General features: G+C 42.3%; 1 protein-coding gene across 1 annotated transcript in view; it reads left to right on the top strand.

Annotated features, from left to right (window-relative positions):
* The window catches only part of ADCY10 (adenylate cyclase 10), a 192,720-nt gene that overhangs the window by 114,283 nt on the left and 51,294 nt on the right, over window positions 1-27,143 (top strand). The window contains exons 21-27 of the mRNA XM_058176628.1: window positions 2,747-2,824; window positions 4,278-4,349; window positions 4,465-4,518; window positions 9,849-9,891; window positions 14,012-14,249; window positions 19,188-19,295; window positions 19,988-20,163. Coding sequence (XP_058032611.1) covers window positions 2,747-2,824; window positions 4,278-4,349; window positions 4,465-4,518; window positions 9,849-9,891; window positions 14,012-14,249; window positions 19,188-19,295; window positions 19,988-20,163 — 769 coding nt within the window. The remainder of the gene's footprint in view (window positions 1-2,746; window positions 2,825-4,277; window positions 4,350-4,464; window positions 4,519-9,848; window positions 9,892-14,011; window positions 14,250-19,187; window positions 19,296-19,987; window positions 20,164-27,143) is intronic.

Consider the following 27,143-nt stretch of genomic DNA (forward strand, 5'->3'; position numbering starts at 1 on the left):
AAGCTTTGTTTGTCTATCACTTGGATGACAGGCAATGAAAATGTATTTATTTATTTATTTATTTATTTATTTATTTATTTATTTATTTATTTATTTATTTATTTATTTATTTATTGCATTTGTATACCGCCCTTCTCCCGAAGGACTCAGGGCGGTTAACAGCCAATTTAAAATACAATAAATATACAATAAAAACAAAACTAAAAATTTATATAAATAGCGGCCAAATTTAAAACTAAGTACTATAAAAACTAAAACCCCATTTAAAATTACTTAATCAGGCTAGCCCAGCTCGACGGAATAAAAGAGTCTTCAGTTCATGGCGGAAAGTCCGAAGGTCGGGGAGTTGGCGAAGCCCCGAAGGCAGCTCATTCCAGAGGGCAGGAGCCCCCACAGAGAAGGCCCTACCCCTGGGGGTCACCAAGCAACATTGTTTCACCGATGGCACCCCAAGGAGGCCCTCCCTGTGGGAGCGCACAGGCCGGTGGGAGGCTGTTTGTGGCAGTAGGCGGTCCCATAAATAGCCCGGTCCTAAGCCATGGAGTGTTTTGAAGATGGTAATCAACACCTTGAATTGCACCCGGAAGACCACCGGGAGCCAGTGCATCCCGCGCAGGATAAGTGTTATATGGGAGCCACGAGGTGCTCCCTCTACCACCCGCGCGGCTGCATTCTGGACCAGTTGGAGCTTCCGGGTGCTCTTCAAGGGGAGCCCCATGTAGAGAGCATTGCAGTAGTCCAGGCGAGATGTAACGAGGGCATGAGTGACTGTGCGAAGTGCAAACCGGTCCAGAAAGGCTGGCGGATCAGGCGAACCTGATAAAAAGCCCCCCTGACGACGGCTGTCAAATGATCTTCAAGCGACAGCCGTGCATCCAGGAGGACGCCTAAGTTGCGTACCCTCTCCGTGGGAGCCAACGACTCGCCCCCAACAGTCAGCAATGGAGTAAGCTGGCTGTACCGGGAAGCCACTCAGTCTTCGAGGGATTGAGCCGAAGTCTGTTCCTCCCCATCCAGACCCGTACAGCTTCCAGACACCGGGACATAACGTCAACGGCCTCATTGGGGTGGCCTGGGGTGGATAAGTACAGCTGGGTGTCATCAGTGTACAGATGACATCGCACCCAAAAGCCACGGATGATCTCACCCAGCGGCTTCATATAGATGTTGAACAGAAGAGGCGAGAGGACCGACCCCTGTGGCACCCCACATAGGAGGCACCTCGGAGTCGACCTCTGCCCCCCTGCCAACACCATCTGCAACCGGTCGGAGAGATAGGAGGAGAACCACCGATAAACCACTTGATGAACGTATCTTTTCTTTTATGTACACTGAGAGCATATGCACCAAGACAAATTCCTTGTGTGTCCAATCACACTTGGCCAATAAAAATTCTATTCTATTCTATTCTAAACGGTGCCTCCCACTCCTAGCCCCCTGAGCCTTCGCAGCAGGATACCATGGTCGATGGTATCAAAAGCCGCCGAGAGATCTAATAGGACTAGGACAGAGGAACAAGCCCTGTCCCGACCCCTCCAGAGATCATCTACCAACGCGACCAAGGCCGTCTCTGTACTGTAACCAGGCCGGAAGCCGGACTGGAACGGGTCTAGATTGACAGTTTCAGCCAGGTACTGAGGGAACTGTCGTGCAACCACACTCTCAACAACCTTCGCTGTAAAGCGAAGGTTGGAGACAGGATGATAATTCGATAAAACGGCTGGATCCAGGGAGGGCTTCTTGAGGAGGGGCCTCACCACGCCTCTTTCAAAGTGGAAGGGAAGACACCCTCCATCAGAGAAGCGTTAACAATTCCCTGAATCCAGCCACGTGTAACCTCCTGGGTGGCCAGCACCAACCAGGAGGGACACGGGTCGAATAAACATGTGGTCGCATTTAGCCCCCCCAGTATCCTGTACATGTCCTCAGGAGTCACAGAATCAAACTCATCCCAGATGGAGACATCAAGACCGGCCTCCACCATCTCGCCCGGCCCTACCCAATCTACATCCAACCCTTCCCGAATCTGAGTGATTTTATCTTGCAGATACTGTACAAATTCCTCAGCTCATCCCTGCAGGGGGTCTTCCAACGCTTCCCGATGAGTGAGGGAGCGGGTTACCCAAAACAGGGCGGTTATCTGCAGATGCAATGAGGGTGGAAAAATACTCCCGTTTTGCCACCTTCATCGCCACAGATAGGTTTGAATTTGAGACCGCACTAGTGTCCGGTCAGATTCAGAGCGGGTGGCCCTCCAGTTACTCTCCAGGCGTCTTCTCCGGCGCTTCATCTCTCTCAGCTCCTCAGAGTACCAAGGAGCTAATCGAGAACGGCGCCGGGTCAGAGGCTGCACCCAGGCAGCGACAAGGTCCCCAGTCGAGGCGCGGACCAAGTCCTCAGGTAGTGGCCCAAACTCCCTCTGGAACCTCTCCGGGTCCATCAGGCGCCTGGGACGGAACCAGCGAACCGGTCCCGTTTCCCTGCGGTGGGGGTCAGCGGTTCGAAAGTCGAATTGAAGGAGAGAATGATCCGACCATGACAAGGGTTTAGTAACTATATCCCCTAATTCCAGATCATTCAACCACTGTCCAGAGACGAAAATCAAGTCCAGAGTGTTTCCCCCGATGTGAGTGGGACCTGTCACTAACTGGGTCAGGTCCAGGGCCGTCATGGAAGCCATGAACTCCTGAGCTGCCATGGACTCCTCCCCCACCGATGGCAGATTGAAATCCCCCATGACCATAAGTCTGGGGGTCTCAACCGCCATCTCGGCGATTATATCCAGCAGCTCGGGCAGGCCTGCTGTCACGTAGCAAGGAGCCAGGTACGTGATCAGCAAGCCCACCTGCCTCCCCAGGCCCCACTTCACAAAGAGGGATTCACATCCGGCTATCTGTGGTACAGTGGTCTCCCTTGGCTCTAAACTCTCGTTAATAACAACAGCCACCCCCCCACCCCTACCCTGGGCCCTCGGCTGATGAAATGCACAGAAACCTGGTGGGCACATTTCCACCAGGGGAACTCCCCTTTCCGTGCCCAACCAGGTCTATAGAATCATAATGCTGGTAGGGCCCCTTAGGCCTTTGAGTCTATTTCTCTTTTCAGTTCAGAAACCCATATTAAAGCATCCCATATAGTCACCTAGGCTGTGTGTGAATAGATCAGAAGGAGTCCTACAATTCTTTGAATAACTGACTCCATTGTCTGATAGTCATTAGCACTAGGTATGAATTTCCTGCCACCTTTCTCCATGTCATTAATAAAACATGGAAGAATAGAGGAAACAAGTCTGATTCTTGTAGCACCCACTTGATATGTTTCTCCAGTTTAAACTGGAATTATTGGTGCATATCTTTTAAATTTGATTTTGAGACAGTGATGTGCAATATTAATGTAACTGTCATATCACCACCACCAGCTAACTAGCTTGCTAACCAGCATATCACAGAGTACTCTACTGAAGTAAAAAGACATGTAAAACATTTTTATAACCTGTTAAAGCTACTGAATTAAGAAATAAAGTTAGATCACCAAGTGTTATTGCTAAAGTAATCTTTATTTGATCTGATTTTTTTAACATCTGATATACCAATGTTCTACATTGGAGGACTTCTAAGATCACCTGGAAGCTGCACTTGGTGTAAAATGCAATCGCTTGAGTGCTCATTAGCGCTTGTCAGTGGATACACGTTACATCTGTTTTATGGACCTTGCCTTGGCTTCCTATTAGCTTCCAAATGTAATTTAAAATTCTGATTTTAACCTTTAAAATGGCTTGGCATCAGATTAATGGTTTGGTATCAGGTTAACCACTAGACTGGAATTGCCCCAACCACTTCAGTCATGCTGAGAGATAAACCTCCTAGAGGCGTTATTTTTCTATAATTGGGGTACTCCTTTGAGTGGTTTTCCATGGGAATTTTTGACTGGCCCCAACATAAACACTTTCTGCAAAAAGAGAGGTTTTCTAGAAGCTCTTGCAGGGCTGATGCCAGGTACTGTTTTAGGGTACACATTTTAGTATTTTTGTTTTTCAAAAGTAAGTCAAAGTAGTCCTTGACTTATGAATACAATTGGGATGGAAACTTCCATTGCTAAGTGATGTGGTCTTTAAGTGAATCACCCCAATTTTACCATCTTTTTTGCTTCAGTTGTTCAGTAGTTCTTTTTATATGTTGTTGGCTGATGATAGTTTAACAGATTATGGATCACAGATTATGGATCAAGAATTAGTTTCCTATGGATTTATTCTAGAATTGTATTTGTTTCCTTTACAGAAAAAGCAGATTACTCTTTTTTCTTCAGTGCTAGACATCCTAGTGTTACTGCTCTGATGGAATCAAGTGGTGGTAAAGTGATTTTATTTATACTTCTTCTGTACAAGAACAGAGTTATTCTCTTTCTGAATGATGAAATTAGATTGAACGGTTAAGATATCTTTTCATGTGTTATTTTTTTCTTCAGACACATTTATAGAATGGAAAGATAGTAGAATGAAAACACGGCAGCTTACTACAGGTAAATCTTTTAAATGTGATAAGTAATATTAAAAATAGTGGAGGTTGTGGATAATTGTCAAAATGAGGCATCCACCTAAAAACCAGAACGAGGGAAAGATCCGTCCTCTCTGATACAACATTCCAGGTGACATCTCTAATCCCAATCTCCTCACCTAAAATATTTCTGTTTAAAAATGGGAAATCTTTTCAGAAAGAAAAAAAAAGATTGTTTTTGAGTAATATGTTAATAGAGATGATAGGAGATAGTTTCATTGTTTTAGACAAAGCTGAACTGATTACAGACCTAGATTACTGGCTTTGAGAGATGATGCAATTGGGCCACAGTGGTCCGACAGGGTTTCTTTCTTTTGCTTACAGGTGGATATTTATTGGAAAGTTCATGATTTTGTCATTTCAGATCTCCTAAGGGTCTTTAGGGTAAACGATACTGCACTTGTCATCTGCTTCCAGTTTAAATTTGGACCTCTTCTACCTGTTCATTTGGGCTATAAATTAATTTTTAGATATTTCCAAAAAAGAAGCAGTATTGTATAAGAAGCCATAGAACTTGAACAGACTTGAACAATGGGCCCTATGTAACAAAATGAAATTTAGAATAGAATAGAATAGAATAGAATTTTATTGGCCAAGTGTGATTGGACACACAAGGAATTTGTCTTGGTGCATATGCTCTCAGTGTACATAAAAGAAAAGATACGTTCATCAAGGTACAACATTTACAACACAATTGATGGTCAATATATCAATATAAATCATAAGGATTGCCAGCAACAAGTTATACTCATACAGTCATAAGTGGAAAGAGATTGGTGATGGGAACTATGAAACGATTAATAGTAGTGCAGATTCAGTAAATAGTTTGAGTGTTGAGGGAATTATTTGTTTAGCAGAGTGATGGCCTTCGGGAAAAAACTGTTCTTGTGTCTAGTTGTTCTGGTGTGCAGTGCTCTATAGCGTCGTTTTGAGGGTAGGAGTTGAAACAGTTTATGTCCAGGATGCGAGGGATCTGCAAATATTTTCATGGCCCTCTTCTTGATTCGTGCAGTATACAGGTCCTCAATGGAAGGCAGGTTGGTAGCAATTATTTTTTCTGCAGTTCTAATTATCCTCTGAAGTCTGTGTTTTTCTTGTTGGGTTGCAGAACCGAACCAGACAGTTATAGAGGTGCAAATGACAGACTCAATAATTCCTCTGTAGAATTGGATCAGCAGCTCCTTGGGCAGTTTGAGCTTACTGAGTTGGCAGAAAGAACATTCTTTGTTGTCCTTTTTAATGATGTTTTGATGTTAGCTGTCCATTTGAGATCTTGCGATATGATAGAACCCAGAAATTTGAAGGTTTCTACTGTTGATACTGTGTTGTCAAGTATTGTGAGAGGTGGAAGTATGGAAGGGTTTTTCCTAAAGTCTACCACCATTTCTACGGTTTTGAGTGTGTTCAGTTCCAGATTGTTTTGGTTGCACCACAAGGCTAGTCGTTCGACCTCTCGTCTATATGCGGATTCGTCATTGTCTCGAATGAGACCAATCACTGTTGTGTCATCTGCGAACTTCAGTAGCTTAACAAATGGATCATTGGAGATGCAGTCATTGGTATACAGAGAGAAGAGAAGTGGGGAGAGCACACAGCCTTGGGGGCCCCCTGTGCTAATTGTACAGGTATTTGATGTGATCTTGCTTAGCTTCACCTGTTGCTTCCTGTTTGTTAGGAAGCTTGTGATCCACTTACAAGTCTGTTCCGGTACCTGTAGCTGGTTTAGCTTAGTTAGAAGAATGTCTGGAATGATGGTATTGAATGCTGAACTAAAGTCTACAAAAATTTAATGCAGAGAAAAGTAAAGTCCTACACTTAGGCAAGAAAAACCAAAAGTACACATATAGACTAGGTCAGTGCTGGCGAACCTTTTCAGCACCGAGTGCCCAAACTGGAATGCGTGTACATCCGCATGCACCGAAGTGCCAGAAACCCAAAGACCAGCTGGCCGGTGCGCATGCATGTGCCAGCCAGCTAGGTTTCAGGTTTCTGGCATGTGCATGCACGCCAGCCAGCTGATCTTCACCTGCAATGGAGCACCAGAATCCCAAAGACCAGCTGGCTGGTGCATGCATTCCTGTTTTTGGCTGTTGTTGGCCATTTTTTGGGCTCTTTTCAGGCCATTTTCAGGCTCAAAAACAGCCAGAAAATGTCCCCAAAATGCCCAAAAAACAGCCCAGAAAAAAGCCCAGAAAAGCCAAAAAGCGGCCCAAAAATGGCCCAGAAAATGCCCCCCAAACGGTCTGAAAATGGCCCAGAAAACACCCAAAGAGCGGCTGGAAAGTGGCCTGGAAATGGCCAAAACATGGCCTGCCTGAAAACATCCAAAAAACAGCTGGAAAATTGCTAAGAAAATGGCCCCAGAATATACAGCCTGAAAATGGCCAAAAACACCCCAAAATGGTTTGAAAATGGCCACAAAATGCCCCAAAAGCAGCCTGAAAATGGCCAAAAAACAGCCGGAAAATGGCTCAGAAAATAGCCAAAAATGGCACAGAAAAAGGCCATTTTTTAGCACTCCAGAGCCCACAAAGATCAGCTGGCCGGTGCACATGTGTGCGCCGGAAACCAGAAGAGTAGCTGGCTATGGCACGTGTGCCCACAGAGAGGGCTCTATGTGCCACCTCTGGCATGAATGCCATAGGTTCGCCATCGTGGGACTAGGTGAAACCAGGATTAATTGCAGTAACTGTGAGAGGGATCTTAGAGACTTAGTGCACAACCAGTTAAATATGAGCAAGCAGTGTGCAGCAGCAGCCAAAAAAGCCAATGCAATCCTAAATTGCATTAACAAAGGGATACAATTAGGATCAAGTGAGGTATTAATACCACTCTATAAAGCCTTAGTAAGACCACACCTAGAGTACAGCATCCAGTTTTGGTCACCACACTATAAAAAAGATGTTGAGACTCTAGAAAAAGTGCAGAGAAGAGCAACCAGGATGATTAGGGGACTGGAGAATAAAACATATGAAGAACGGTTACAGGAACTGGGCATGGCTGGTCCAGCAAAGAGGAGGACCAGGGGAGACATGATAGCAGTGTTCCAATATTTGAGGGGCTGCCACAGAGGTGAGTGGGTCAAGCTATTTTCCAAGGCACCCAAAGGCCAGAGAAGGAATAAAGGATGGAAACTGAACAAGAAGAGATTCAACCTAGAAATCAGGATAAATCTTCTGACAGTGAGAAAAACTCACAAAAATTTGAAGAAAAGAATGTTTTTCCCATCTGTCATCTTATTTTGCCATTTCTTGATAGATCTTTTCACACAGAGAGAACCATATCATATATGATTATTTCCAATATAGCAGTATATGAATAATGTATGTAAGGATTGATGATGTGATTTTTTAAAACACAGAGCTCTATTGGGAGCTCTATTCAGGTCCATTACCATGGATAAAATAGCCATAGTGTCTCCTGCTTGAGCAGGGGGATGGACTAGAAGACCTCCAAGGTCCCTTCCAACTCTAATCTGATTGAGTTAAACAAGATTACAGGTAGTCCTCGAGTTACGACAGACCACTTAGCAATGGTTCAAAGTTATGACAACAATCCCCCCCCAGCAAAAGTACTTATGACCCAGTCCCGAAGTTACATATGTTGCAGCAGCCCTGCAGTCATTCAGCCTTATGACTGACCAGAGAAATGCTGCAATACGTCCCCCCATCTATTTCCCCAACATCCTCCCCAAATGCATACAACATTTGCTGGGAGAAAGAGACAGTGTGTAGGAAGGGAAGAGTTTTGCTGGCTGCATGCATTCACTGGGAGAAGGAGATGAGCCCCTTGGAAGGGAAGAGTTTAGTCACTGCCTATATGTCTTCCCTCCCCCCGCCATTAGCCAGGGACTGAAAGCAAACAGGAAGGAAGGGAAGGAAGATTTCTCTGCTTCACCATTTGCCTTTGCTGGGGGAATGAAGGTTAGCATCTAGCGATGAAAGAAAAACAGTTCTTCAGGGTCTCAGAAAAAGATTGCTGATTTTCTGCCAGGTGTCCTATCAATGGAGTGGCCTGTCCTCTTTCCTACCTGACATCCTGAGCTCTAGAACTCTTCAAAAGATGAGAGATTAGTCACAGAAGGGTGGGTGGGTATAGGGGGTGGGTGTGGAGGAGGCCAAGCAACTGTGGGGATCCCAAGGGGTGGGAAACAGAATATGGGATATCTTGAGGGGGGGGGGAGACTTGAAAGGCCAGAGACAGATGATATTGTTCCTGTACCAGGGCCCACATGGTTTCCCCTACCCCTGAGGTGCACCAAGTGCCCTTAACAACACACTCATTTGTTTAATGAATACATTGGGAAGAGCCAAGAATGGGGCTCACTCAGGGGTGAAATACTCCTGGTTCAGACTGGATCGGCCAATCCGGTTGCGATGGCAGTGGGCGGTTCGGAGAACCGGTAGCAAAAATCCCTGGCCCCCTTGCCCATGCCCACTGAATTGCCTGGTCACCTGCTTGCCCGCTTGCCGCCACTTTCCGGCTCGTTTGCTTTTTCCAACCGAATGGTAGGAATGGGTTGTAAAAAATGCTTTTAAAAGGTAAAAAAAAGGCTCTGACGATCACAGCTGAGCTGCACAATTGTCAGAGCCTTTTTTTACTTTTAAAAGCATTTTTTACAATCTATTCGGCTGAATAGATTATAAAAAATACTTTTAAAAGTAAAAAAAAGATCACGCACAACAGCTGATCACAAACCCCTCCCCCACGTGCTGTTCTACTTACCCAATGCCTCCTTTTGGTGTGCACTGCACGCACGTGCACCTAGGATTTGCACATGCACAGTGCACATTTGGCGCGCAGCGCACAAGCGCAGCCAGCAAACTGGTAGTAAACCAGTTCAGATTTCACCACTGGGCTCACTCAATGTGATTTATTTAATCTCCTCCTGACCTCCAATCATATTGGCCAGGCTCTATTATGTTTGTAGTTCAAGGACTACCTGGATATTAATAGTGCTGACTGCTGTATCAATTTGCACTGGGATTGTTAAGTATTTGAAAGTACACCTTTTAGATACCTATGTGAGAATTTCCATTTTATAGATATGGAAGAGTTAAGTTCTCATATGAAAAAGCTTACAAATTGGGTACAAAGATAATGTCTTTATTTTAGTTTCTGTCCAATAAAGATTAATGTAATACAATCCCCATTCAAACATTCAACCCCATTTTCGAAGTCCTTCATTTGAATCTATGAATATTATGCACTTCATTATTTCAGAAGAAACCACAGCATATATTACAGTATTCTAGGATGAGGCATTTACCTTTCTTCAACTTTATTCTCATACAGGAGATATCCTGCGGTCAACCTTCATCTTGCAAGAGTCCTTTAGGTGTGAAGGGAGTAAATTTTATGTTCCTGACTGTCTGGCATATTGGGAATGAGACTATGTGATACTTTGTTAAGCCTCCAAGGAACTATTTTATATGAATAGAATTATTTAGTATCAAATACTCTCACTAATTTCACACTCATTTATTTAAGGATAGTTTTCCAAGATAAATTTCTTCTCAGAAATTTATCCAAGAAGTTTTATATTGAACTCATTATTTTTCTCCACAAATGAAAGAATTAGATATATTGAAAATAAAAGGTATGTGCCCTAAAATGATACTTCCATGTTGCTTATCATTCCTTTCTGATGGCAACTCACCATGTGATGTCCCCCAGTACTCTGTCTTTTCCTATCTGCAACTATGAGGAGGAAAATTTGATAAATTTATAGTGGCTCTTCTCACAATATATTTCATCCAACCAGCCAGATCTTCTTACTAGACTGCACATAGGTAATTTCCCTACTACCGTAGTGATTTAAAAAATCTTCATAGGATTACCCAGCCATCACTGAAATGAATTATTGGAAATAGCACAAAGCTTTTCTGCATTACTGTTATTTTAACAATGATCTAACCAGCAATGGTTAGATAATTCTAGAAGATACTAGTATAAGTTACTAGGGAGAATTACACAGTCATTCTAACTGAATCAAAACACCCTGTATTGATAATATAAATGCCTGTATATTTCTCCAAGCTTCAGGAGATAATTAATATGCTCCACAGATCTGGTAGCACAGGTCATTTCTCTCAAGCGCTGAGTGTTAGGAGGGACCAAGCCATGCCTATGGTATTGCTGTTTGCCTGGCCAATGGGAAACAACTAGTGATATCATGAATCTTTGCTAAGTATTCTTCTGGCATAAGGGCTCATGGGATTTTAGGCACTTCTAGGGGAAAGTAGGTGGGTATTTTGTTTCCAGAATAGTGATTTTTAACTCAGGCTACATGGTGGTACATTGCCAAGAATACCGGTGAGAAAATCTGAAAAGGTTAAGGATATTTTGACTACCTGGCCATAGTTTCCTTCTTTTTAAAGGCAATATTTTGGGGGAAACAGGCAATATTTCACCATAGCTTTAAATAAAATAAGGCTTAGATCTAGGAGCAGCAGAGGTGATCTCATACCATTGTAGTAATAATGGAAGAGAAAGAGGAGAAACTTGTCTCTTATAAACTTCTTATTTGTAAGATCTGGGATTTAAATGTTTTAAATAAGTTGCTAGGGAATTAATATTTAGCAATTTCTTCTATATACATAAACAGCATATGTAAATTTTATGCAAATATATCCTTCTTAACAGTTAATATAGTGTAAAGATACAGTGAAGGACAAGAAGGGGAAAACCAGATTTTAATCCTCCATTAGGCATGGAAGCCAGCTGAGTGACTTTGGACCAGTCACTTATTTTTGTTCACATTTTTTGGTCAAAAAAGCCAGTTGATTAAAAAAATCCCTTTGTCAATGCATTAATAGTTTCGCTGTGTGAACTAGGCTAGTGCAATATAGATGGACCTTGCGACTAAGCCGGACAAATACTAAGAGCAATAATAGTATAGGTCCACTAACTCTTTTTTAGATAAGGCTTGTAGGCAATCTTTTCTTTGTATATCTGTGTAAAACTTGTGGCACCCCAATTTCTGTTGCACCCTTCTTTTCTTTGGACGTATTCTGAATGCAGGTAGAAAATGCCTTATTAGCTATTCTATAGCAGGACTTCATGATACAGCCCAGGGGTGAAATGCTTCTGGTTTGGACCGGCTTGCCCGATCCAGTAGCGACGGTGGCTGGTGGTTCGGAAAACCGGTAGCAAAAATCCATGGCCCCGCCCCCTGCCCCTGCTGAGCCGCACCATCATCAGAGTTTTTTTTTTACTTTTAAAAGCATTTTTTCTTCAGCCAAAAACATGCCTTTAAAAGTAAAAAAAAAGCCTTTGATGATCCCGCGGCTCAGCAGAACCCTTTAAACTCTTTTTTATTTAACAACCTCTTCAGCCAAAGAGGTTGTAAAAACAAAAGGTTTTAAAAGGCTCCTCTGGTGATCCCAGCTGAATTGCCTGATCACCAGATCCTTTAAAAAACATGTTTTCTATAAGCTCTTCAATCAAAGAGGTTGTTAAAACATTCCTTTTAAAAGGTTCTGGGCTGCGATGAGGCAACTTCAGCTGGGATTGTCAGAGGAGCCTTTTAAAATCTTTTTTTCCTCTGGCAATCCCAGATGAGTTGCCTGATCATCACAGGCTTTTAAAATAATTTTTAACAATCTCTTACAACAGCCCCCGCCCATGCCCACCCAATCCCCCCTCCTCACTTACCTATAATTGCTGCTCCTTTCGGGCTGGCAAAGCCATGCTTTACTTCAGTTACTGTAATCAGTTGCATCAGCTAGCAACTGAATCTGCCTGCCTAAAATCCATCTCCTTGGTGAGCAACTCAATCTGCCTGCTTTGCTGGCTGAGGAACTCTGGGAGTTGAAGTCTACAAACCTTAGAGTTACTAAGGTTGGCGACCCCTGATATAAAAAATATAAATAAAATAATAAAATAAAATATTTGTGCAGCTTTCTGAGATTTGGTGTGTTTCTGTAGTGTTTCACTCTAATTACACAAACACACAAAATCTCACAAAGCTTTATGTGGCATTTTGTGTGTATGTGTGTGTGTGAGAGAGAGTCAGTTTTGTTGTGTGTGTGTAAAGTGTGAGGTTCCTACTTGTTGCAGAGGCCATTTTGGGTGAAGTGCAGCTGCTTTTACATTGTGTGTGAGTCAGTTGTGTTGTGTGTGTGTAAAGTGTGAAAGTTGGTTTTTGGTACCTCTTATTGTTTTGTATACTTTGTTTATTATTTTTATTATTTATTGTTATTGGCCATGCCCACCCTGTCATCTGACCACAAGCCACACCCACCGATTAAGCCACGCCCACAGAACTGGTAGGGAAAATTTTTAGATTTCACCTCTGATACAGCCTTCTTCTCATCCTAGCACATAGCTATTGTCATATAACTTTGTATTTCTCTGATCCAGTGTTAATGTGGTGTCTTTCCTTCTTATTTGGACAAGAGTCTTTCTTAAATGCATGACTTATGATGCTTTGCTATAAAAACAAAACAGGCTAGGATCTGCCCTATTCTTCTTGGCTGCTTTTGACCCTTTCCCTTCCGATTACCAGTTTCTGCCCCATAGTTTGGGCCACAGGAATTATCATCTGCTTATGTAATACCTGACTCATACTTTGTGGGCACTGCATGGGAGTGGAGGTCTTACAAGAAACTGCTACACATATGTAAAAACTGCCCTGCCTGACCCACATTCTGTTCTTAGCAACACTGATTTTCCATGTTAATGAGGAAGGCTGTAGGGACAGACCAAATCTATTCTGGCATACATTGTGCTACTTCACAGACTGATAGCCTTAAAACTTTTTTCAGCTGTCCCTCTTTTCTCTCCTTTTTTTTGGGGGGGGGGGGCATCCAGAAACAAACTGAGTTTATGTACAAGTTTTGTTCTAAAAGGGAAAAAAAAGACTTTCTTTTAGACTTGAATGGCAGATATATGAATTAATTAGCAAGATTGCTGTCTCACATGAATTTAGTTTTGAAATCTGTTGGTTCCAGACCACCCACCAACCTTCATTATAAGGGTTTCAGTTTAGCTCTTCCTGATCTGAGTTCATTGTTTTTATTATTACACCTGACCTGGTATCACCTAGTAATTAAAAACTTCGAAGATTGTTAGGATTCAGTATCTTTCTGTTTCTGTGTGGGTGAGGTGCAGTGGTGGTTTCAAATTTTTTTTACTACCGGTTCTGTGGGTGTGGCTTGGTGGGTGTGGCATGGCATGGCATGGCAGGGGAAGCATACTGTAAAATCTTCCACTCCAGGGGAAGGTTACTGCAAAAATCCCCATTTCCTCCTGATCAGCTGGGAATTGGGAGGCAGAGAATAGATGGGGGCGGGGCCAGTCAGAATTTTTATTACCAGTTCTCCAAACTACTCAAAATTTTCACTACCAGTTCTCCAGAACTGGTGGGAACCTGCTGAAACCCACCTCTGGTGAGATGTGTTAGAGATTAAAGTTGCTATGGGAGTTTATGGAAATTCTTTTTTTCTTTTTGGTAGGGCTGAAAATTCAGAATTGGAATTTTTAAAAAGAATGGATGAAATAATCTTGCTTACTGGCATGAGCAAGAAAAGGACTGAGACCCCCGGCTCACAGGACTGTGAATGCAAAGAAATTGTGGAGTCTGTTGCTGTGCCTTTATCTCAACACTACTTGGCTCTAGGGGATTATAGTCGGGCTTTTTATTACTTGTTGGAATCTGCCTCTGCTTATGTCAACCTCTCCCACAACTACATGGTAAGTAGAATCACCCATTCTTTTCTCACTCCTTCATTACTCCTACAGTGTATTCTAGATTTAGGTTTTTTAAAGATGTCTGCATTTTTGTGAAGGCATTTCCAGATGCATTTATCCAGTGGAAGTATGGAAACCTCAAATTTCCTCTCTGTGACTTCACCCCCTCATCCCCAGGTTCCAGCTTTTGCATTGCAGTAGTAGCTTGATTGTACATAGTATCCACATCTGTCTGCCAGATGACACTTACCTGGGATCCACTCCACAATTTCAATGTGCTAGAGAAATATGCTGTCCTTATGCTGTCCTTCCAGTGATAAAAAGGCCAAAGAGCAGTAAAACAGTATTGATAGTGATATCTCCTGACCATTTTCTGTAATACTACTTCCTACCATAGAATACTGGGGCAAGTGGCTAAAGGATTTAGCCCTTGCTCTTTTTGCAGGAGATTAATTTTGCAACCGATAAGCAAAACCACTTAATTAAAAAGAAAAGATAAACATCATATGTGTGCTTGAGTGCATGCCTTTCAGTCAGTCTTGACTCTTGGCAATTGCCTGGATTAGTCCGGCCAGTTTCCTTGTCAATGATTTTCAGAAGCAATTCTTCATTGTTTCCTTCCTAGGGCTGGGAGAAATGACTGAGCCAAGATCACCCAACTTATGCCTAAAACAGGGTCTGATGTCTTCAATCACTATGCCCAGTGATGGGATTCACAGGTTGTAACAACCAGTTTGCTTCGCGTGCCCTCTGGAGGGGAGGCTGGAAATTGGCCCATTTCCAGACTTCCGGTACTTCCGGTAGGCCCATTTTTCACCCACCCAAGAATCCAGAGGTTTTCCTTGAGCGTCTGGGAGGGCGAAAATGGCCTCCCCCAGGCACTGTTTCCAGACTTCCAGTAGGCCCATATTTTTCCACTCCCAGAGCCTCCGCGTGTGCCCTGCACTTACCTGGCATACAAAATGGGCCACATGAAGACACCTGGGAGGGGCAGGGAGGGGTGGGTGGGGTCAGCCAGTCCTTGGAACAATTGGTTTGGTGAACCAGATTAAAATTAACATCTGTTTTACCCAAACCTGTGTGAACCGGCTGAATCCCACCCCTGACTATACCCAACTGGGTCTCTATGAATATAAATAAACTATTTACAGATTAAAGTAACCTTTTCCATGTAGCTGAAAAGCAGTTATAACTGAACAGCAGTTTAATAGAAAAATTACAAGAAATGCTACAAATTCATTCTCCTTGCCAATTTTTTTAAAAAAAGATTGGAGACTGTTCAAAAAATTGTAATAGACTGCAAGAGTCTAGCATGCTGACAGCTCATGAATGATATGTCAAGCTTTTATTATATGTCATAATCAGTGGTGGGATTCAAGTAATTTAACAACTAGTTCTCTGCCCTAATGACTGGCTGGGTAGGTGTGGCTGGGTGGTCATGTGATTGGTGGATGTGGCCAACTCGACATCACTCACGTCAAGGGCACCTCGTCTCGCCTGGCCTCTCCTCACCATGCCCGACCCCGCCTCACCCCCCCTCTACTCCTTGTCATGCCTGGCCTGGCCTCTCCTTGCCCAGGCCTCTCCTTGACTTACGACCATAATTTATTTTGCTAAGTGAGAAATTTTGCCCCAGTTCACAACTTTTCTTGCCATATTTGTGAAGTGAATCACTGCAATTAAGTTAGTAACACAGCTGTTAAGTGAATCTGGCCTTCCCATTGACTTTGCTTGTCAGAAGGTTCCAAAAATGGATCACATCACCCTGGGAGATTACAACCATCATAAATGTGAGACAGTTATAAACCATCTGAATTTTGATCATGTGACTGTGGAGATGCTGCAACAGTTGTAAGTGTGAAAAATTGTCACAAGTCTCTTTTTTCAGTGCCATTGTAACTTTGAATGGTCACTAAATGAACTGTTGTAAATCAAAGATTACCTGTACAAAAATAGAAAAAGCTTCTTTGCTTGCAAAAAGCTGCCATAAAACCAATCATCAGATTAGAAATGGGGGAATACACACTGAAGTCACAGCCATCATGAAATCCTAAACCATTCTGTTCAAATACTTTCCTTTTCATCAGCAATACCTGCAATCCGGAGTGACAAATCAGGCAGTGTGCCAGAGCACTTTGAGGAATTAAAATAGTTAAAATGGAACAATAATTATCAGCAGCCAACTCTTGCTCATAAAGTGAAATCTTTAGCAGAGAGGTCATTTAAGCTCTTCAGAAAGTGGGTGGGCATACTTGGGCTAAAAATTGCCAAGCTAAAGAGACAAATTAACAAAGTATATAGGGGAACCAGGTTCAAGTCTCTGCCCTCCCAAACTTGTCAGGATCACAATAAAATCAGTAAATGCCACAGATATCTAAATAAACTTCAAGCCTGGTGCCATGTTATTACGCCTTATTATCAAGAGAGAAAACTAAAACGAATTGGAGGGAGGATTCACACTCCTATCTCCTTATTTTTTAAAAATCTTATTGTCAGTGAGCAATCAAGTGCCTTAGCCACTCCAAAGCAATGCAAGAGATTCCTATCCCAACGCTGCTTTTTCAAGAGGCAACTGGACTTTCTGGAAACCAAGCAAGTCCAGTTGCCTCTTGAAAAAAGCACCTTTGGGACAACCATGGCTTGGATAACTGAAGAATCCCGGTAGAGAAGAGACTCCTGTGCTCAGTGAATTGACAAAACACCCTTTCCCACCTAGGAGAAGCAATCCTTAGATCCATTTGCACCATTTAAAGATACTGGCTGGTCTCACTTACCTCACAAGATATCCTAAGGAAATCCAGATTTAAGGAAAGATCACATCCCCCAGAAAGGCAGTAAAAAATCAGACAGAGTGCCAAGCTTGCATCCTGCCTCTCAGCCATTTCTTCTATGGCTATGCCAACCCTTATTTAAATAACTCTTAATCCAACCACTCCCTCCTCCCAAGGTCTCTGCCTTTAAAACTGATCTCTGGGGCCACCTCCCCCTTTGCAGGTGAGGGTGATAGCCACTGCTGGATCCACATCTGGAAACACCTCCAAACCAATCCAAGCCTGGAAAGGACCCCTGGTGAAGATTGGCTACAATCTTTCTCAGGCCTCCTTTCCTCCAGTTTCCTCGAGCACCTGTGCTGGCACCCCTTGAACTCTAATTCCATTAATAGCAGGACGGGAAGCCACGTTGGAAGGAAGAGGGAAAGATGCAGTTTGAAAAATACTTTTTTTCTAGGCAGCACTGCTTAACTCAATCAGGCAGGCAGTGGCAGTCTGTTGTGTCTCACTCGCTCCCCCTGCCGCAGCCGGGCCCCTCTTATCTCCTGCCAGACGCTGATAGTTTGGAAGAATGTCCTGTCATTCCTCCAGCCCCCAGCCCTGGCACCATGCCCAGACAGGCCGAGCAAGACGAAGGGCCTGATGTGCCTTCAGCCCCCAGTCCTGGCACCATGTCAAGGCAAACGGAGCAACTAAACCCCTCCCCCACAGCATGTGAGCCTGAAGAATGTGAGGCCAGTCATGAGCTAGGATTGCCAGCAGCTGGAGGTTGGAGAGATCCTCGCTTCCGGAGAGTTGAGAGGCGACATCAGCAAAAGGAAGGGAGGGGCAGGCCTGGATAAGTGTTGAGTCATAGAGCCACACCCCATGGCCTATATAAAGGATCTGCTTTCTGGCATTCTCTGAGTCAGGCAAAGTCTAACTTGGATTGCTGAAGTCACTTCCTGGTCTCCTGCCTGCCTTGAGAACTCTGATAGGACTTTGGCAGAGCTGCAGAGGCACGCTTGATACGGACTTCCCCGACCCGGCCGTCAGCGGAGGAGTGGGACACGACACAGTCTGAAAAGATTACCTCATCGCTTTCCCATCAGTGGGGGGTGGGGAGACTTGCTGAAGCCCTTTTTTTATAACAAACAAATAAAGAAGCTAAAGATTAGCCAGATCGCTCCATTTAGAGAAGATTACAGATCCAGGAAAGAAAGAGACCTGCGATTGCCCCTTCCCACCCTTAATTAGGGATGGAAGAGGCAAGGAGTGACTAGGAGGTGATTCAGCCGTGTTGGAAGTACACCCCAAAAGGACTGTGCCAGGAACCACTAAAGCAGTGTAAAAAGCTTAAAACAATCCTTCCCCTTTATTCCAGTCAAGTCCCTTTATTCCAGTCAAGCCCTGGAATAACAGTACCAGCAAAGGGGAAAAAAACTCCAAAGAAGCCGTTCAGGCTATAGAAAGTCTGGGTGTATTGCTAAGAACCATTAACAGCTGTTACAATGTAACAAGGCTTACCCACAGAGGCAGTTTTGGAAAACACTTAAGCAGGGTAATAAAGATAAGCAGGATTAGGCTAGAAACAACACACAGAGGCACACCAGAACACTTCCTTCCTGCCTTTCTGACAGGATTAACCCCATAAGGTGGGAAAAACGAAAGGCTATTGGAAGAAGATTTCTTCCAATAGCTGGTTCGCCAAACTGCTCAGAAAGTTAGCTACTGGTTCTCCCGAACTGGTGTGAACCAGCTGAATCCCACCACTGATCATAATGCTAAATTTTAGTGCTGGGAAAACATGCCACTTTGCAAATCAGCATATTTTAGTTCATCACTTTTATATTTAAAGTAAACTTGTTCTCTCTTTTCTCTCTGAGTAGGTATAGCTAAACAAAATACTGCTAAACCTGGCAAGTTGTTGTGCCTTACATAACAAAGACCCAAATCACTTCCCCCTCTATAAGAAAGTGAACTGGTTTATCAGATTATCTTTTTCTATACGGTTAACAGATTCTAGATGGTGAATAGATGCTACGTCTGCACCCTGGATTCACCCCCTCTATGATATCTGAATATTTGTCCTTGAGAATTTATAACCTACGGTGAGGGAATTATTGGTAGTTGGGGATCACCATGTAGAATGTAGAAATGAATCCTTCCTGTTCTGTTATTCTTATTTGAGGCCTTTACGTATCTGAATACAGCAGAGAGCCTTTTGAGATCTTCGGAATACAAGCATAAACTCATTAACCAATTTGAGGTGTCCATTTTGTACAGCCTGAAGGGAGAGGTAAGACGATTGTGTCTGCTGTAGCCATTTGCCTACTTACCACTTCTCTGAATACAGTAAAGCCCACTAGAAAATCCCATTCTCTACAGCTGCTCAGTCAAAAGTACAGTATTACTTCAGTTGTCATTTTATGATATGGTCTTCCTTCATGCTGCAGTGCTTGACTTGCTGTAACAGACATTCTTCCATTGCCACTTTTAAGGATCAGCCTCTCCCTACATTTAGATTTATTAAAGAAATGGCCTCAGAAGCTTTTCACAATTCGTTAATTGATTTGTACAGATATGACACACCTCTTGATCTTGCTGGTTTTTTACAACGCTTCTTTGATATAATTCTGCCATATCCTTTATCTCCCTTCCTCTGCTCCCTAACCCACCTCTGGGGCACCCATTGAAAACAGAGAAGATAGATAAGAAGCAGGTAGAAGACCCTATAAAATACTGTGTCTTCTGTTGATACTTTATACAAGGATACAAAAATAATTTCATAAAAGTGCTTAGTGCAGAAGAAGCCTCATTATTTCTTCTTGGCTGATTTAAATATATATTCTTATGTTTTAAGTATATTTAGCCATGGTGCAAGATCATGATTTTATGAGGAGAGGTCTTCACACACTTTTAGGCATCATAAAGGAGATATACAAAAAAATTATCAATTTCTTTTATTATTATCTATCTGCATGTCTGTAGGTCTGTTACAATATGGGTCAAATTACTTCTGCAAAAAAACTGATAAAGAAGGCTTTGAGCTTACTGAAGAAAAGCTTCCCAATTACTGTTGTAGGAGCCTTTTGCATGTTTATGGTGGAAACCTCCAAACATCTGTCTCATCAGAACAAACAAACTTTATGGCAAATATCCAGTGGGTAAGGATAGTTGCAAACTGTTTATAAAGACTGAGTGTGTATGGGCTGCAGTGGGAGGAGGAAGCATTTTAGACAGAACAGAATGAAATGGAACAGAACAGAACAGAACAGAGTTGGAAGGGACCTTGGTCTTCTAGTCCAACCACCTCTTAAGCAGGAGACTCTATACCATTCTGGACAAAATGGCTGTCCAAGCTCTTCTTAAAAAGCTCCAGTGATGGAGCACTCACAACTTCTGAAGGCAAACTATTTCACTGGTTTATCATTCTCATTGTCAGGAATTTTTTTCTTTAGTTCTCTTTATTTTCTTTAGTTCTAGGTTGCTTGTCTCCTTGAATAGTTTCCATCCTTATCCTTCTGGTGCTGTTGTGTCTTCGGCTCCCGAGCCTGGCCTCTTGGCAGAGAGTGACTCAGAGAGTGAGGGGGAAGAGCTGACATGGCTTCCCTCTGCAGAACCTTCTTCTCTGGCTCCGCACCAGGTTCCAGAGGCAGGCCAGGTGGAGGAGATGACAAGGCCCCTTTCTCCCGCACCTTCCCCCTCCCAGGCAATGCCTCAAGACCCAGCTGCTGACAATCAGTCCTGGTTAAATCCCAGGAATCACAGAAAGGAGAGGTTGGAACAACAAAAGAAGGGGTGGGGCAGGCCTAGAGAGTGCTGAGTCACAGAGCCACACCCCACAGGGTACAAAAGTTGGAGAAGCTGCTCTATAGCTTCTTGTGACAGACAAAAACTGGCTCTTGGAAACTTTGGCTGCAATATTTTGAGACTAAGAATTTGGCTTCTGGATTTCTGTTTATTTCTGAACTCTTGGTTGTTCCAGCAACGAACTGCTGTTACGCTGGCTTCTGAGGAGATAAGAGAACTTGGCAGGCAATTGCAGGTTTGTTGCCAGAACTGATATCTGTCGTAGAAATAAATTGCTGGAGATATAGTCAGCTCGCGTGTCTTCTTGGTTGTGGTTGGTGGGGGACAGAACAGGTGCTTTGGAAAATAGGTTGACCCCCTTGTCTTTGTAGGAGCGCCTCAAATATTGTTACCATACTATCATGTCTCCCCTAGTCCTTCTTTTCACTATCCACACCTAATTCCTATAATCAAACAATAAATATCTAAAGCAATCATTAATAAAAATAGAAATAATTATTAAAATATGCAAAAGACACAGGAGAAGGGACTTTGTAGGTCATCTAGTCCAACTCCCTTGTTTAAGCAGGAGACCCTATACCATTTCTGACAAGTCCAGTCTCTTCTTGAAAGCCTCCAGTTATGAACTTTTAAAGGCAAGCAGTTGCACTGGTTGAATGTTCTTACTGTCAATTTCCCCCCCCCCCCTTATTTCTAGGTTCAATCTCTGCTTGATCAGTTTCCAACCAATGTTTCTTGTCTGGCCTTCATGTGCTTTGGAAAATAGATTGTCTCCCTCCTCTCTATGACAGCCCTCAAATATTGGAACACTGACATCTCATCCCAGTCCTTTTCTTCACTAGACTAGCCATGCCTAGTTCTTACAACACTTCTTCATATGTTTTAGCCTCCAGGCCCATAATCATCTTTGTTGCTCTTCTCTTACTCTTTCGAGAATCTCAACATCTTGTTTATAGTGTGGTGACTCCAACTGGATGCAGTATTCTAGGTGTGGCCTTTGTTGTTAGTTGCGAAGTCATGTCCAACTCTTCGCAACCCCATGGACAACATTCCTCCAGGCCTTCCTGTCCTCTACTATCCTTCTTAAATCTACTATCCTTAAATCCATTTAAGCTCATGCCTACTGCTTCAGTGACTCCATCCAGCCACCACATTCTCTGTCATCCCCTTCTTCTTTTGCCCTCATTCTTTCCCAGCATTAGGCACTTCTCTAGTGAGTCCTAATTAGGTGGCCAAAGTATCATCTTCAGGATCTGGCCTTCTAAAGAGCAGCCAGGATTGATCTCCTCTAGGACTGACTTGTTTATTCGCCTTGCAGTCCAAGGGACTTCTCCAGCACCATAGTTCAAAGGTATCAATTCTTTGGCACTCAGCCTTTCTTATGGTCCAACTTTCACAGCCATACATTGCAACTGGGAAAACCATAGCCTTGACTATACACACTTTTCTTGGCAGTGTGATGTCTCTGCTTTTTAGTATGCTGTCTAGATTTGCCATAGCTTTCCTCCCCAGGAGCAAGCATCTTTTAATTTCTTGGCTGCAATCCCCATCTACAGTCATCTTGGACCCCAGGAAAATAAAATCTGTCATTACCTCCATTTCTTCCCCATCTATTTGCCAGGAAGTTGTGACCTTACAAAGTCTTTATAGAGCGGTACTAGTACTGTACCTGATCCTGATTCAGTCCCTCTGTTAATGCAGCCTAGGACTGCATTGGCTTTTTTGGCAACTGGAGCACACTGCTGGCAGTTCCCCAAGGCAGTGTTTTAGATCGAACACTCTTTGTACGTTACATAAATGACCTTTGCGATCATATTAAAAGCAACTGTGTTCTCTTCGCTGACAATGTTAAAGTATTTAACACTACAGACAATGCAACTACCCTTCAAAAAGACCTTTTTTTTTATTTTATGAATTATTTTATTTTTTGAAACAAACCATATACAGTATACTTTTTGAACAAAAATATCAGCCAAGTACATAGTCAAAGCCAATTCAATTTTCCACCACCTTCCTGTATACTTTTTAAATGTATTTCCCTTCCCCCCTTTTAATTTCACTATTTGCATATCTCTAATACAAAGTTCAATCTAACCCTCTGTCCTGAATTTAGCTCTTTAATCAAGTCTAGCCCTCCTTTTTTGCCCCTCTTTTTGTCTCTCCCGTCTAAATTAAAACCCCATATTCCCAATTACAAGTTTCTTTCTTTTCAATCTTTATGTCATCAACATATAATTCCATTACATTTCCCTAAACATTTTTTCTTTTTTTTAAAAAATCATTAATCTTAATTTTAACAAAAACAAAAACAAAGAAAAAAGAAACAAAATAATACTGTCATTTATTATTTCAAAAAAATCTTATATATTTAGTTCTCATCTCTTTAATATTTCCAAAAAAATCTCTTATACGTTTAATTATCATCTCTTTAATATTTCAGTCTTAATCTATATTAATTCTCTTCTTGTTTTTCTTCAAAGTTCCTTGCTTTGACAAAATATATCTTATATTTCAGTAAATTGGGGCCGGTTTAGCTCACGCTGGTAAAGCCTGTTATTAAGAACACAGTAGCCTGCAATTACTGCAGGTTCGAGCCCGGCCCAAGGTTGACTCAGCCTTCCATCCTTTATAAGGTAGGTAAAATGAGGACCCAGATTGTTGGGGGGGCAATAAGTTGACTTTGTAAAAATATACAAATAGAATGAGACTATTGCCTTATACACTGTAAGCCGCCCTGAGTCTTCGGAGAAGGGCGGGGTATAAATGTAAACAAAAAAAAAATAAAAAAAAATTCTGCCTATTTCCATAGCTTCAATATTAGTCATTTCTTTATCAATAAAGATTTTAAAGTTTATCATTCTCAAGCTTGTATAAAAAAGCAAAAGTAAAAAGGAGCAAACATTTCTCTTATTTCAAAAGATTCCATGCTTATGCTTGTATATTCTCTTAAAAGTTTTAGTCTTAGACTGTTTCAATTTAACATTTATTCACTTAAAATTCTTAACTTATCCTATATTTCTATTAAATCTCCTTTTTTCCTCTTCCTCTCTTCTTTATGTCTCTCTAAACAACCTCTGTTTAGTCATTTAAATTTATATTTTAACATCATAATTTCTTTATTCATTATCACTGCTAAAAGCAGCTCTGATTTTTTCTAAGTCATTATTTTCCATCCAGTCTTATAATTGTTTCTTGTATTCCTTGCTTGAAGATCACTTGTGTGCTTATCTTGTTTTCAGTTGTTCTCTGCTTCTTTCTTTGAAGTTGTAGCTTTTATTCTTATAAAGGTCAGGCAGCTTGTTGATAGAAAGCTCCTTTGAAATTCTCACCATTCTTATCTCAGTCATAAAAGTGTTGGTCAACAATGACCAAGTGTTTGTAATTCCTCTTCTGCCTTTAGGTGTCACTTTGTAATCCACAAATACAATCCATAATTAGCAAAAGTATCCATTTTGTTTCCTAGTTAGAGCTGCACCTTGTTTTGTTTCAACTTATTTTGCCCTTTTTCCAATTTATCCCATTTAAAATCCATTACTTCAATTTAATAATTTGCTTAGTCCAGATCCAAAAAGGGTAAAGGAAATGGGAGATATTCCATCCAGGTCCAGTTTTAAATCCTCAATTTTCCCCCCTTTCCCCCTATTTATATTCATTAATCAGTTATTAAAAACTTCCAGATTGTCCAAATTCCAGCTTTAATTATAAATTCTATTTTTCTCTTTTCATTTAAAGGATCTAGACTTCAATTTCAAAGCCAGCTTTTTGTCAGGTCTTTGGGTACTGTTTCCATTTCTTTTAATCAATTGTGTTAACAGTTCTTGTCACTTTAGCCACTATTCCAAGATTTTGTAAGTTTGTTGCAAAAATCAATTTTGAAATGCCTCACCGTGAGTTGATGTTCACTCACCCAGCTTCAATATTTTGTCCATCACCATTTCAACCTCCCCTTCAAAAAGACCTTGACTATGTGTCAGATTGGTCTAATAAGTGGCAACTTCAAATCTCAACCAATAAATGCTCTGTCTTGCACATTGGCAAAAAACAAACAAACATAAAATACAAATTAGATGGACATGAACTTGTAGATGACCCTCACTCTGTCAAGGACCTTGGAGTACTCATCTCTAAAGATCTAAGTGCCAGAGCCCACTGTAAAAAAAAAAAAGCACTAAGAGTTGTTAACCTAATCTTGCATAGCTTCTTCTCTGGTAATATTGTACTACTAACTAGAGCATACAAAACATTTGCTAAACCAATTCTTGAATACAGCTCATCTGTCTGGAACCCGCACTGCATATCAGACAGAAATACAATCAAGAGAGTCCAGGGATATTTTACTAGAAGAGTCCTCCACTCCTCTACTCGCAATAAAATACCTTATGCCATCAGACTCCAAATTTTGGGCTTAGACAACTTAGAACTACTCCGACTTCAGTCTGAACTAAGCATAGTACATAAAATTATCTACCACAATGTCCTACCTGACTACTTCAGCTTCAACCACCACAATACATGAGCAAATAATAGATATAAATTCAAGGTAAACCACTTCAAACTTGATTGCAGAAAATATGATTTCAGTAACAGACTGGTCAATGCCTGGAATGCACTACCTGCCTCTGTTGTTTCTTCCCCAAACCCTCAAAACTTTAAGCTTAAACTGTCTACTGTTGACTTCACCCCATTCCTAAGGAGCATGCATAAGTGCACCTGGGTGCCTACCATCCCTGTCCTAATATTCCTTTTTACTTACTCTTTTCATATATCCAAATTATGTTTATACTTTTACCTGTTAGCTTATATATTGTTATGTCCCTGTGAGGGATGAACAGACTGAGGCAAGACAGGTTTGTAAGCCTAACAAATGTTTATTGAATTAACGTTGTCTGTTAACTTATTTGCTAGCTCTGCAGCTAGCGAAGGCTGCTTGGCTAACAGGAGCAGCAGCTGTCAGCACTCTGACAGCTCCTTTTATACTCATGCCTGAACTGTAACAACCAATCAGAGTGCAGCGACTCCTGCAGACCAGAGAGTAGACTGGACCCAACACTCCTTCGTCACTAGAGTGCGCATTCATAGTCTTCAAGGTAGGCAGGCTGTCTCCTGTCTCGTCTGGACCTTTGAAGGCCTTCTGGGTCATTGGATGTAGGTGTAGTCACCAAAGGTGGTTCTGCAGCGGCTCCAGTGGCTTCTTCTTCAACTTGTGGGGGTATCATCGCTGGAACACAGTCAAAGGATAAGAAGTCCTTGCTTTCATTCGCAGTGTGGTCCTCGACTTCTGGCCCCTGGGCCTTCGTGCCATCTGCAAAAAAACCTGTTATCTGGCTGGATTGAAATGTTAGTGGGGGTTCCTAAGCTTGCATTTCTGTTGTGTTGACCCCTTATTTGGTCTATGTGGAATTGCCATAGCTGTCCATCCCGCAGGGTTATTACATAGGACCTGGGGCCTGTGATTTTAATTATTGTCCCTGGAAGCCAGAGGGGAGACCCTGCATCATTTCTGGCATATACCAAGTCTCCAGTTTGAAAGATTTTGAGTCTGTAATTGTTCTCCTTGGTGATGTCTGAAGAATATGTAGGATGCAGTTTGTCCAGGTTTGTTTTAATTTGCCTGCCCATTAGTAGTTCAGCTGGGCTTTGATTAGTGTCTGGACAGGTGTGGCATGTTGTAATAAAAGATATTTAGAGATTTTTGAGTTCCAGTCTCCAGGCCCCATCCTTGCCAGAGCCTCCTTAACAGAGTGTACAGTTCTTTCTGCCCTGCCATTTGTAGCTGGAGAAAATGGGGCTGTGAGTGTATGCTTGATGCCCAGATTAGCAAGGAACATTTCAAAAGGTCCTGATACCAGTTGGGGACCATTATCTGAGACAATAGTGTCTGGGATGCCATGGATGGCAAATAGAGTTTGCATCACCTTTATTACAGCTTCTGAAGTAGTAGATGACATTAATTTGACTTCCACCCACTTTGAAAATGAGTCTACCACAATTAAGAACATATGCTCTTGTATATGGGCATATGTATATGGGCCGGCAAAGTCTATGTGGAGGCGTGACCAAGGAGTTCTTGGTTTGTCCCCCTCCATTGGAGGAGCTCTTGGGGGATTTGGCCTCATTTCTTGGCAGGCTGAACACCCTGAAACCCTCATTTCTTGGCAGGCTGATCCAAGTTAGGCCACCATAGATAGCTCCTGGCCAAGGACTTCATTCTGACAATGCCTGGGTGGCAGTCATATAATGAGGCTAGTATTTGCTTTCGTAATGTGGCAGGAATGTCCCCATAATAGGCAGCCCTTCATTGCTGACAATTCAAGTTGCCTTTCTTTGTATATTC

This window comes from Ahaetulla prasina, chromosome 3 (assembly GCF_028640845.1).
Source record: "Ahaetulla prasina isolate Xishuangbanna chromosome 3, ASM2864084v1, whole genome shotgun sequence".
NCBI lineage: Eukaryota > Metazoa > Chordata > Lepidosauria > Squamata > Colubridae > Ahaetulla > Ahaetulla prasina.